A 12,604-nucleotide genomic window follows, 5' to 3' on the forward strand; every position below is an offset into this window, starting at 1 on the left:
AAAAAAAAAGAACCTGCCCCCTTGGTATATGGGGCTGGTGCCCTACTCACCAAGCGACAGGTGCCACCCTTCATTTTTTATTTTTATTTATTTTTTGAGACAGAGTCTCACTTTGTTGCTCCTGATAGAGTGGTACAGCATCATAAGCTCACAGCAACCTCAAACACCTAAGCTTATGTGATTCTCTTGCCTCATCCTCCCAAGAAGCTGGGACTATGGGCACTTGCCACAATGCCTGGCTGGGTTTTTTTGTTTGTTTGTTTGTTTGTTTTGGAGATGAGGTCTCGCTCTGGCTCAGGCTGGCCTTGAACCTGTGAGCACAGGCAGTCCACCCGCCTTGGCCTCCCAAGTGCTGGGATTACAGGCATGATTCACTCTCATGATTCACACTCATGTTCCCGACCTAATCTCCTTGTTTTCATGCTGAATGCCCAACCAGATTTAGTGCTTGGTGTTCTAAAAACTTTAATGTGTTTGAGGAGGTATCTCATGGCCTTCAAAGAGTCATTCTACAAAATAATTGTTTTTATGTACATTTTTCTTAGTAATTAATTTTTCACTCTACAGCAGAATTCCATGTATAATAGCTGGTCTATAAATAACTTAAATAATTCAGTCAAGGTGGCATGGAGGAAATTGACCCATGGTTCTGTATCTTGCCAACAGAAAAATAAAACAACAGGAAATATAATCATCATTTGGAGGAATTAAGGTTCATCATACAGAAAAAAACCAAGAAAATTAGACTTCCTTCTCCAGTCTAGATGGAATAAGGACTAGATTTACTTTCCCATCTGAAACAATCCCAAAATTCAAATAAAATAAAACAGTTTTAAGACACTGGATAGCAACAGTGAAGGACAGTTCCCTGAAAGGTGGGAAACAAAAGAGGTGAGCCCTGTAATTGCCAATGCTTATCACCTTGAGAAAGTTTTCAGGCTGTGGCACTGCAGGGGGGACTGAGATAAATTTGGTAGTGCAGAGGACTTAAAAAAATTGAGGTGAGATTTCAGAGAGACCAAGACATCCACTAGAGGACAGTTTACCTAGCAGGAGAGAGGTAGATAGAAAGATAGCTCTGGAGATCTGTAGAGGGTCCCTCTACAACCTTCCAAATGCCGCAGTGTATTTTCATTGTTAAAAAGGGGTCACGACCCACAGGTTGAGAACCTCTGCCCTAGAGTATTCAGCAGACTGTTGATCTGTGACATATTTGAGGAGACTACCCATCAGAAAGGATGAGAGGGAACAGTGCTGGTTGCTCATACAGGGCTAGAGATAGAGCTTGTTTCCTCAGTGGAAAAGCTAAGAATTTATGGGACAGTGGAGGGATCTCAGGGAAGTCTTGCCTCTGTGGTTAATTTCTAGACCAAGCACTGCTCTGCACCTGCCTATGAAATCATGTAAGAAAGAGCTGAGGAAATTAATCATATCTCTGTAAAAAGCTCAAGAAGACTTATTAAAATACAAAAATATTCAGCACCCAACAAGGTGAAATTCACAATATCTGACATCCTATCAAAAGTTATCAGGTGTGCAAAGGAACAGGGAAACACTATATAATAAGGAGAATAATGGATCAAAACACCCACAGGTAACATGGATGTTAGAATTTTTAGAGAACATTAAAACTGTTAATATAACTGTACTCTATCTGCTCAAAAAGTTAAGTAGCTACATGAAAGACATAAAAACCCAAACTTGTAGAGATTTAAATGAAGTAAAAGTCACACTAGGTGGAATATAGCATATAACTGTGAAGGAAACTATACCAAAGCACATTATAATCAAATTAGTCAAAACCAGTGATAACTCAGCCAGAGAGGGAAAAGGTGTGTGGATATGCAAAGGAACTAAGATAAGGATGACAACAGATTTCTTGTTGGGAACAATGGAAATGAGAAGGCAGGAAGCCTTTTTTTTTTTTTTTTTTTGAGATTAGAGTCTTGCTCTGTTTCCTAGGCTAGAGTGCAGTGGGGACATCATTGCTCACTGCAACCCCAAACTCCGGGGCTCAAGCAATTGTCCTGCCTCATCCTCTCAACTAACTGGAACTATAGTTGTGTATCACCGTGCCTGGCTAATTTTTTAATTTTTATAGAGATGAGGTCTCACTCTTGCTCAGGCTAGTCTTGAACTCCTGACCCCGTCCTCCCACCATGGTCTCCCAGATTGCTAGGATTATAGGCATGAGCCACTGTGCCCAGCCACCGAAGTCTTTAAAGAACTAAAAGAGGTGGAATAGAAACAAACCCTTTCTATCCTCAGCAAAAATATCTTTCAAAGACAAAAATGAAGGCTCGGCGCCTGTAGCTCAGCAGGTAGGGCACCACCCACGTACACTGCAGCTGACAGGTTCAAATCTAGCCTGGGCCTGCCAAACAACAATGACAATTACAACCAAAAAATAGCTGGGTGTTATAGCGGGTGCCTGTAGTCCCAGCTACCTGGGAGGCTGAGGCAAGAGAATCACTTAAGCGTTGTGAGTTTGAGGTTGTTGTGAGCTGTGATGCTATGGCACTCTACTGAGGTGACCTAAAGAGAATCTGTCTCAAAAAGAAAAAAAAAAAAGACAAAAGTGAAATAAAGGGGCGGCGCCTGTGACTCAAAGGAGTAGGGCACCAGCCCCACATGCTGGAGGTGGCAGGTTCAAACCCAGCCCCAGTCAAAAAATTGCAAAAAAAAAAGTGAAATAAAGATGTTTTTAGACATACAAAAGAATTTATTAGCATAACAAAATCATAAAAATGTTAAAGGACATTAGGCAGATACCAACCATGGTATCAGATAGAAGTCTGGATCTAAACAAGGAAATGAATACCTGAAATGATATGACATGGATAAATATATTAGATTATTTTGTTCTTATTTAAATCAACTAAAGAGATAATTGACTATTACAGCAAAATTTATAACACTGTATTTTGGATTCTATAACTTGTAAGAGTAAAATGTGTATCGATAATAGTGTAAAGGCTAAAGGGAAGAAATGGAAGTACATGTTGTAATCTTATATACGAAGTGGTATGATGTAATTTGAATGTGGACTGATAAATTAAAGATAAATACTATAAACTTTAAAGCATCCACGAAAATAACAACAAGATAAGAGTTGTAACTTATGATCCACCAGAGGAGATAAAATGGAATCATAAAAAATGATTAATCCAAGAGGAGGCAGAAATCAGGAAAAAGAACACCTGGGACAAATAGAAAATAAATAGCAAGATGGTAGACTCAAATCTATCTGTTGATTAACATGAAATGCTATAAATCCCAAAATAAAGAGGAAGAGATCACAGATCATATAAACATAGCAAGACCCAATTATATATGCTGCCTATAAGAAACACACATTAACTATAAAGACACAAATACGTTAAAAGTGATAAAGGTGGAAAAAGATCTGTCATGCTCACATTCTTCATGAGGAAGTGGGATGGGTAGATTAATACCATAATAGATTTCAGATCAAAGATATTAATAATATTATTAAAAATAATTCCTAATGATAAAGGAGTTAATTAGTCAGGGGGACACGACATATCTGAAAGTTGAATGCCTAAACACAGACCTTCAAAATATATAAGTAAAAAAAGGAGATAGAACTGAAAGAAGAAATAGACATATACATGATTATACCTGGAGATTTTGATACTACTTTCTTAATAATTGATGGAACATATTTGTTAGTATCAGCAAATTATCAAAGATTTACTAGACTTACCGCATGCAGTGGCCGATGACTGTATTTCTAGCAGGTGGATGGATTCCCTGATTTAACAGGTTTGAGACTAGCCTGAGCAAGAAGGAGCCCCTGTCTCTAAAAATAGCCAGTTGTTGTGGTGGGCACCTGTAGTCCCAGCTACTTGGGAGGCTGAGATGAGAATTGCTTGAGCCAAAGAGTTTGAGGTTGCTGTGAGCTGTGATACCACAGTACTCTACCAGGGGCAACAAAGTGAGACTCTGTCTAAAAAACAATAGAAAAAAAGGAAAAAATCCCAGATTTGAACTCATTGTCAACCCACTAGCTCTAATTGACCACATTCTATACCATAAAACAATTGTCAGAGTTCAAAAGGATTCAAGTCATACATAGTATGTTCTCTGACTACAATGGAATTAAAGTAGAAATATAGAAAGATAGCTGGGAAAATCTCCCAAATGTTTGGAAAATTATATACTTCTAAATACCCATAGATCAAAGAAGAAGTCAAAATAGGAGTTAGAAGTATTGTGAACTGAATGAAGTTGAAAACACAACATTTCAAAATTTGTGCCATCATACTAGAGCAGTACTAAAGGGAAATTTATAACACTAAATGCTTTATATGGAAAGAAGAAAGTTCTCAAAACAAAGAGGCAAATTAAAACCAAAATAAGCAGAAGAAAGGAAATAATAATGATCATAGTGGAAAATCATTGAACTAGAAATCAGTGACAGCAGCAGAGAAAATCAGTAAATCAAAAGTTAGTTCTTTGATTAGGAAAAAAAAGAAGATGCAGATTACCCATATCAGAGAGGGGTCCCACTAGCCAAATACTTCCTGTTGTCTGGGAATGGGGCTTTCCTCAATGGCTTATGCAAAAGAAGTGGGGGGAATGGGGAAGGGAGAGTACATGGAGGTGGGGTGAGATTAGGGGGCTGCTAGCCAGAGAAAGAGAAGGAAAGCAGGCAGAAAGAGATTGATTTTAGTCCTTACTGAAAAAACTTTGAGTTAATAATTTTATTTATTTATTTATTTATTTGAGACAGAGTCTCACTTGGTTCTCACTTGGTTACCCTTGGTAGAGTGGTGGGGCATCTTAGTTCATAGCAACCCCAAACTGTTGGGTTCAGGTGATTCTCTTGCCTCAGCCTCCCAGGTAGCTGGGACTAGGGATGCCTGCCACAGCACCTGGCTATTTCTTTTTAGAGATGGGGTCTCGCTCTTGCTCAAGTTAGTCTCAATCTCATGAGCTCAGGCAATCCACACACCTCAGCTTCCCAAGTGCTGGGGTTACAAGCGTGAGCCACCGACCTGGCTAATAATTTTTCTATTAATGCTCTATAAAGATCAAGCATCCTTACAAATACTCCTTGGATTTTTGCAAGGCTTTGATTAATTTGGAGTTAAAAACAAAGTTGATTTTGACAATTTTTAGAAGCGTCCTGTTGTTCTGGTAGATGTTAAAACAACTCCTGTATCTATCTCTTTGTAACATCATCTTGGGACCCTTCTCTTTTCCTACCTCCACCAAAATTGAAGTATATCTAGGAAACTAGTTCATCGTAAACATTTCCAAAAGAAGGATCCAAAATCCCACATGGTGGTTTTTTCTCCCTTTGGACAGCCTGCATTCCTACTAGGAGTATACAATGTGTCCCCTGTAATTGTCACTCCTTCTTAGTAATTGGAAATTAGTAATTCTCAGTTAGTACACCTTGTGCTCAGATATATTCAGGGAAAGAATAAAGGAGAGGGCCAAGTAGATGGGCTCTTTGTCATTTCATATATTGGATGACATAAGTAACCATTCATTTATTCAGTAAATTTTTAAAGAGTATCAACCATGTACCAAGCAATATACTAGGCGCCATAGATAGAGCTGTGACTGAAAAAATGTGCTCTCTGTTCTCTTTGAGCTAATGGGAGAGGAGGTCAGCCAATAAAAAAGCAAGCAAGCAAATAAATACTGACATCCTGTGATAGCTGCTGTAAAGAGGTAGAACTAGATAACGTGCTGCTTTAGATAAAGTGGCTTGGGAAGATTCTTCCTAAGGAAGTCAGAGCTGAACCAAAACTTGGAGGTAGAGGGTAAACAAACTGTCGAAAATAATAGTAGGAAAACCATGCCAGGAAAATTCAGAGACCCTGAGGAGGAAGGGAAGGGAACTGCCCACGTTTGAGAACAATTCTGTGTGAATGACGGCAAACCTGCCGTGGGGTGCTATGTGGCGAGGTTGGAGCATTTGGTAGTGTACAGATTATTCCAGCCTTGAAGGTGGTGCTATGAAGTGTTTTTATCTTAAGAGAAAAGGATGCCACTAAAGGGAGGAGGTCTGTGACTTGATTTATGTTTTCTTAAAAGATCGCTTTGGCTGCTATATAGAGAGTACATTGTCAGGGGCAAGAGTGGAAGTGTGAAAGAGTTCTCTAAGTCTCTCACCTTTATCCTCGCCCTGAGAGCCAACTGAAGGAAAGTCGGCACCAATTATGTATACAAAGTGGCTATGTGGAAATCTGTGTGATGCAATGGAAAGGTCAAATGGTTTGGTGCCAGAAATAATCTGCATTTCAATTTCAGCTCTTCCACTTACTAGCTGTGTGAATGTGGGCTTCTCTTAACTTGTTTGTAAAATTAGAAGGGATAATACATAGCCTTTAGAGTTTTAGGAAGGAATGTGTTTGGTGGTATCTAAGAAGTCTCTACAGATGCTCCCTTATGGGTACCAAACAGATGGTCTCCTCTTCCCTTTTCCTATTGGTGACCCTTGGTGTGAAACAGAAGGTGAAGGTGGCTGCCTTCCATAGGGAGCCTGGGGAGCCTCCAGACATCCATACCCGTCTGAGTGCAGCGGGTATCTGCTTTTACACTGCTGATCAGGGCTGGGTGAATAGAGTTATCCCTGCTGGCACTGACGTGTTTCATTTCTCAGAAGAGAGTTGACTTTAGGACAGGAAACTTCCCATTTGGTAGCCTTATGAGCTCCTCCTTCTTTGATTGTAATTATCTTTAAAGAATTCCGAGTGAGAGAGGAGCATTGATAATGTAGTGGATAAGAGTGCTGGCTCTGGGGTCAAACAGACCTGGCAATTGACTAGCTGTATGACCTTAATCAAGGGCTTCTGTTCTCAGCATCTTCATCTGTAAAACTAGGACAGCACTCATAAGGTTGTAGGAAGCATTGCAGCAAAACTCTTAGTTTAATAACAAAGGTTAAAAATGAAAATGGAGCAGCTTGTCTGATTTTGTTTTAGCTTTGCTGTCTTTTTACGTCCTAGGTAGACAATCAGCTCATTGGTACCACTCAGCCCTTCATGCTCTATGTGACTCCCCTGAGCAATGAGAATGAGGTTATTGACACTGGCCCAGCTGTGCAAGTCAACGCAGTGAAGTTCCCCAGTAAGAGTGCGCTGACCAACATCTACAAGGTGGGCTGGGGGGGGAGTGCGCTGACCAACATCTACAAGGTGGGCTGGGGGGGAGTGCACTGACCAAGTTCTACAAAGTGGGCTTGAGGGGGTAATGCACTGACCAACATTTACAAGGTGGGTTTGGGGGAGAGTGCACTGACCAACATCTATAAGATGGGCTTAGGGTGGAGGGAGGTGTGCTGACAACAGCCACCCCTCAGAGCAACAGTGTGGCGTGTGGATGGGAGTAGTTCTTTAGGAGTTAAGCCATATGTGACTTCATAGATTGTTTAGGGGAATTTATAAGATTCTTCCTTTTGGCACTTTATTTTCTCAATTGTGTTTTCAGTGACCTTGCAGGTGATAGTTTGGTACTACTTAATCCAGGGGACCAAAGTCTGCATTCATCAGAGTGAAGTCACTGTAGGAAAGTATAGCATCTTCTAGATTGGTCAGAATCAGGCATGATACAGATCTCGTTAAAAATAGGGTAATCCTGGGCCAAACACAGTGGCTCATTTCTGTAATCCTGGCACTGTAAGGCTCAGAAGTTCAAGAGCAGCCTGAGCAAGAGCGAGACTTTGTCTCTACTAAAAAGAGAAAAAACTTGGCCAGGACTGGTGACTCACATCTATAATCCTAGCACTCTGTGAGGCCCCAGGCAGTGGGTCACTTGAGCTCAGGGTTCAGAGACCAGCCTGAGGAAGAGCAAGGCCCTGTCTCTAAAGAAAACTAGCCAGTTATTGTGGCTTCCCATCTAGCTACTTGGGAGGCTGAAGCAAGAAGATAGCTTGAGCCCAAGAAGATTGCTGTGAGCAATGATGCCATGATAGTCTACCCAGGATGACAGAGTTACACTCTGTCTCCCCCCTCAAAAAAAAGAGGTCAGGCTTACACCTGTAATTCTAGCACTTTGGGAAGCCCAGGAGGGTGTATTGCTTGAGCTCACAAGTTTGAGACCAACCTGAGCATAAGTGAGACCCCCGTCTCTACTAAAAATAGAAAAAAAAAAAAAAAAAACCTGAGGCAAGAGGATTGCTTGAGCCTAAGAGTTTGAGGTTGCTGTGAGCTATGACGCCATGGCACTCTACCCAGGGTGACAGCTTGAGACTCTCTCTTGAAAAAGAAAAAGAAAGAAAAGAAAAAAGCAGTCAGGCATTGTGGCTCCTGTAGCCCCCAACTACTTGGGAGGCTGAAGCAAGAGGGTCACTTGAGCTCAAGAGTTTGAGGTTGTTGTGAGCTATGATGCCATGACAGTCTACCCAAGGTGACAGAATCACACTCTGCCTCAAAAACAAACAAATAAAGAAAATACAGAGTAATTCTGAATATGGGTAAAGGGAGATGAGGGAGTCTGACCTTGGGACAGACAAACTGCTCTATGAGTGACCACACTGTTTACTAAAGGAGAGGTGTCTGTGTACTCGTACAAGCTGTTATAGTAGTAAACTCTGGAAAAGTGGAAGCCAATTAAGTGGTTGCCTCCCATACTTCTAGTCGTTTGTCACCAGTGCCAATGGGACCATGCCTGCAAACAGCCCTCAGGTCCAGTTATGCAGCTCCTTAAACTGTTGCCACCTATCTGAACATTGCACCATAAACTTCCATCTACCACAGTGTGGTTCCTCTAAAGCTGCAATCCTGAGTAATGAGGCCCAGATGCCCCAGGAACTAAACAATAGGATGGCGAATTGTTGACTAAACATCTTCTGGAGTTTTGGGTTAATTGTAGGGAAAGATAATTCAGAAATAGCTTGGCAATATGATCATGAAGTCATGTGAGTAAAGAAACCATATACCATGCCACTGAAGCCTTCTTAGACATAGATGAAAGTTCCCTATGGTGTTCACGCAGTGAATCACAATTTCTTTATCTCCAGCACTTGATGATCACGGCTCAGAGATTCACAGTACAAATTGAAGAGAAACTACTCCTCAAGCTGCTGAATTTCTTTGGCTACGATCAAGCAGAATCAGGTAATGTAGGATGTTCTGCGTTCGTTATCTGGGAATTTGGCCGAAGGGTGGTGAGTTTTTTTGTTTTGTTTTTTTTTTTTTGAGACAGAGTCTCGCTGTGTTGCCCTGGATAGAGTGCTGTGGTGTTACAGCTCACAGCAACCTCAAACTCTTAGGCTTAAGCCATTCTCCTGCCTCAGCCTCCCAAGTAGCTGGGACTACAGGTGCCCACCACAACGCCCGGCTATTTTTTTGTTGCAGTTGTCATTTTAGCTGGCCCGGGCTGGGTTTGAACCCTCCAGCCTCGGTGTATGTGGCTGGTGCGCTACCAACTGAGCTATGGGCGCCTCCTCAAGGGTGGTGTTTTTTAGTCTATAAAAATAGGTAGCCCCTGGATGCCTGAGAAGCTCCTTTCTACTTCTCCATCTGAGCTAGTTCGTGTTTTAGCTGTTCTCTTTCAATCTATTACTTGGTTGTTTAAGTTGTGTCTCTGAACTAAGACAGCTGCTCAGAGAATCTTCTGGTATCCTGGAATATCCTGAGGTAAGCCTTTAGGAAGCAGTAAACTATTTCTCTCTGCTTTGCATATTTTGATTCATCTGTTCTAGAATAACATAAGTGATGTTAGTCATTTAGCAAACACTTGGTTTCCTAAACTTTGTTTATTAAACAGACTCAGGGCCAAAAATCAGAAATCCCTTCAGCAGTTCCTTTAGTTTAGTTGAGAAAATAAAATTGGCTAGCCTCAGTTTATCAACTTGCAATATCTATACCTTTATGCCTTAAGGCAATTATAAAGATTTCTAGTTACTTTACTCTCTTCTTTGTACAGGGGCGTGAGATAAGCTGTTGAAAAAACTAACTTTTCAGCAATGCTACAGAAATAATTTAGCTCTTGTCTATTTTAGGCTCCTCATTATGGAATCTCTTCCTGTTTTTAGTGCTTCTAGATGGACTTTTTAGGGCTGTGTATACAGCTCAGAAAAAAAATGATGCTCAGTCTTTTGAAGCTGAACTAAATATTGAGCCTTTTGAAGCTGAACTAAATATTGAGCCTGAAGAAATGATAAGAAGGAGACTTTTATTTTTATCTGCCCATAATGACTAGAGAAAAGAAGTCACTGGGAACGTGTGTAACATATGTACATACATACACACAATGCAAGAGAAATGTTTTGGTCCTTTTTATCCCAGATTTAGAATTTAAGCTTTAAGAGTATTTGGGATCAAGAGCAAAATTCTGTTTCTTTAATGCTATGTTTTCCATTTCAAGTTTATATGCCAGTATCCATTCTGTTTTGGTACCTTCCTGGGAAGTTTTACTTTAAATTTAGTTGGACATGATTTTCTTGTAAGTTTTCTCATAAATTACTCTACTAAATTTATCCCTGAGCATTGTGTGGTGTATTGATGGTTGTAAAATCCTTATCTGTCTTTTCCTGGAGCATTTCTCTCCTTCCTATAACTCTTTCTGTGTCCTTAGGTGCAGCTAGGTAGGCCTAAGACGCAGTATCCTTTTTCTGTGAGTAGATCCGATAATAGCTTACACCATGTATTTATTTGATAAGTAGATATGTGCAGGCTCTCTGGTTTTATTTCTAAGGCACATGAAGCCAGGGGAAAATATGCTACCCAAATGGATATGGGTGTAACATCAAGTGCTGAGAGAACATCCCTGTTCAAGCCCATGTTAATCCTTCATGCTACATGAGATAGATAGCAAGTAAAACATTTGCGTTGGGCTTGGTGCCTGTAGCTCAGCAGCTAGGGTGCCAGCCACATACACCAGAGCTGGCGGGTTTGAATCCAGCCCTGGCCTGCCAAACAACAATGACAACTACAACTGAAAAAATAGCTGGGTGTTGTGATGGGCACCTGTGGTCCCAGCTACTTCAGAGGCTGAGGCAGGAGAATCAATTAAGCCTAGGAGTTTGAGGTTGTTGTGAGCTGTGACGCCACGGCACTCTACCCAGAGCGACATAGTGAGACTCTGTCTCAAAAAAAAAAAAAATTTTTTTTTTTTTGCCTCGATCATCCTGTTTAAATAGATGTTCAACATTTGAGGAGAGGGTGCTGCTTATAGTGATGTCAGTTGTTTACAGCCTGCAGCTGATTCTTTTTCAGGTATTGCATTTCATTCCTATTCATTACTTAATTGTTAATATTGTTCATTATGAGTTAGTTAAACTGCATTCTAAACCTTATTTCAGTCATCTTATGAAAATCAATTCTGATAATAATAGTAACAACAATAGTTTCTAGAAAGCCATTGCCCTCAGATACACCTGTGACCCTTGGCTTTCCTACCTGGATTATTTTTTCTGCAGATGGTATCTGTTAGCTGGCTTACAGTCACAGGCTTACAGTTACAGCTGGCTTAAGAGACTAAGCTAGTCTGATTTTTTGATAAACAACACAAAACAGATCTACTTTCACACACACACAAAAATGACATCAGAATAATATCTACCTACTGAACTAAATTGACAGATATTTACATTTTTTGATGAATTTTTCTCAATATGAATACAAGTATTTGAGTCATGAGACTAAGGATATTCCTTTTCTTTTAAATTCTGCCTTTGTACCAGAGGTGGAAAAATATGATGAAAACCTCCATGAAAAGACAGTTGAACAAGGTGGAACACCAATTCGATACTACTTTGAAAATCTCAAAATTAGCATTCCTCAGATCAAGCTAAGTGTATTTACCTCCAATAAGCTGCCATTGGATCTTAAGGTGAGTTGATATTTGGATAAATTGTTTTAAATGACTTTTCCTTGTAAAACAATGAGAGTGTTTACTGTTTGCCTTTTCTGTTTGGCATCATTGTTCATAGCAGATATTTCTATAGGTTTCCTTTTTGAAAAGGATTATTGACTCACATATATTTCTGTCTTTTTCTAACTGTTTGAATATGACTTTGCTAAAGATGAAGGAGTAGCTCAAGAGAGTAAACACAGTTACCTAAAGCCCATCTACTCTCTGTTTATCTCCTGGCTTATCTCAACAGAAAAATCCTCTTTCCTAAAGTTGCTCCCAGACCTAAGAGAAAAACCAAAACCTAGACAGTATCTTTCGATTATGTGGAAGACTGCTGTCCCTCCTAGTTCTCCCTCCTCTCCAAGTATCCACCTCTTCTTGAATGATTGTTACCAGGATGCCTACCACCCTAAGGAAGACTCAGCCATGCACCTGCTGGGTGCAGCTTTGCCCACCTTCGTGCTTCCTCGATAGGTTCAGCCTGAACATGATGTTCATTTTTTTAATTTTTTTTTTAATTGTAGCTATTTTATAGAAGCCTTATACAAACAGATCCTGATGTTACCACTATATAAAATAATAAGTAGCATTTTTAATAATGATTTGAATGCAGGGAGATGATTTTTATATTGGAACTCTTCTCCATGGAAGATGTGAAAATAGCCAATAATTACATAAAACAAAACTCAACAATATTAGTCACCAGGGAAAGGCAAATCAAGAACCAAATGAGGTGGCTTGGCGTCTGTGGCTCAAGCGGCTAAGG

At 40.2% G+C, this 12,604-nt stretch overlaps 1 protein-coding gene across 1 annotated transcript in view; it reads left to right on the plus strand.

Annotated features, from left to right (window-relative positions):
* Positions 1-12,604, plus strand: part of VPS13D (vacuolar protein sorting 13 homolog D) — a 275,140-nt gene that overhangs the window by 151,865 nt on the left and 110,671 nt on the right. Inside the window, 3 exon segments of the mRNA XM_023515148.1 lie at positions 6,987-7,136; positions 8,999-9,095; positions 11,666-11,814. Of these exon segments, the coding sequence (XP_023370916.1) occupies positions 6,987-7,136; positions 8,999-9,095; positions 11,666-11,814 (396 nt within the window).

Source organism: Otolemur garnettii, unplaced genomic scaffold (assembly GCF_000181295.1).
Source record: "Otolemur garnettii isolate 467f Iridium unplaced genomic scaffold, OtoGar3 scaffold00067, whole genome shotgun sequence".
Classification (NCBI taxonomy): Eukaryota; Metazoa; Chordata; class Mammalia; order Primates; family Galagidae; genus Otolemur; species Otolemur garnettii.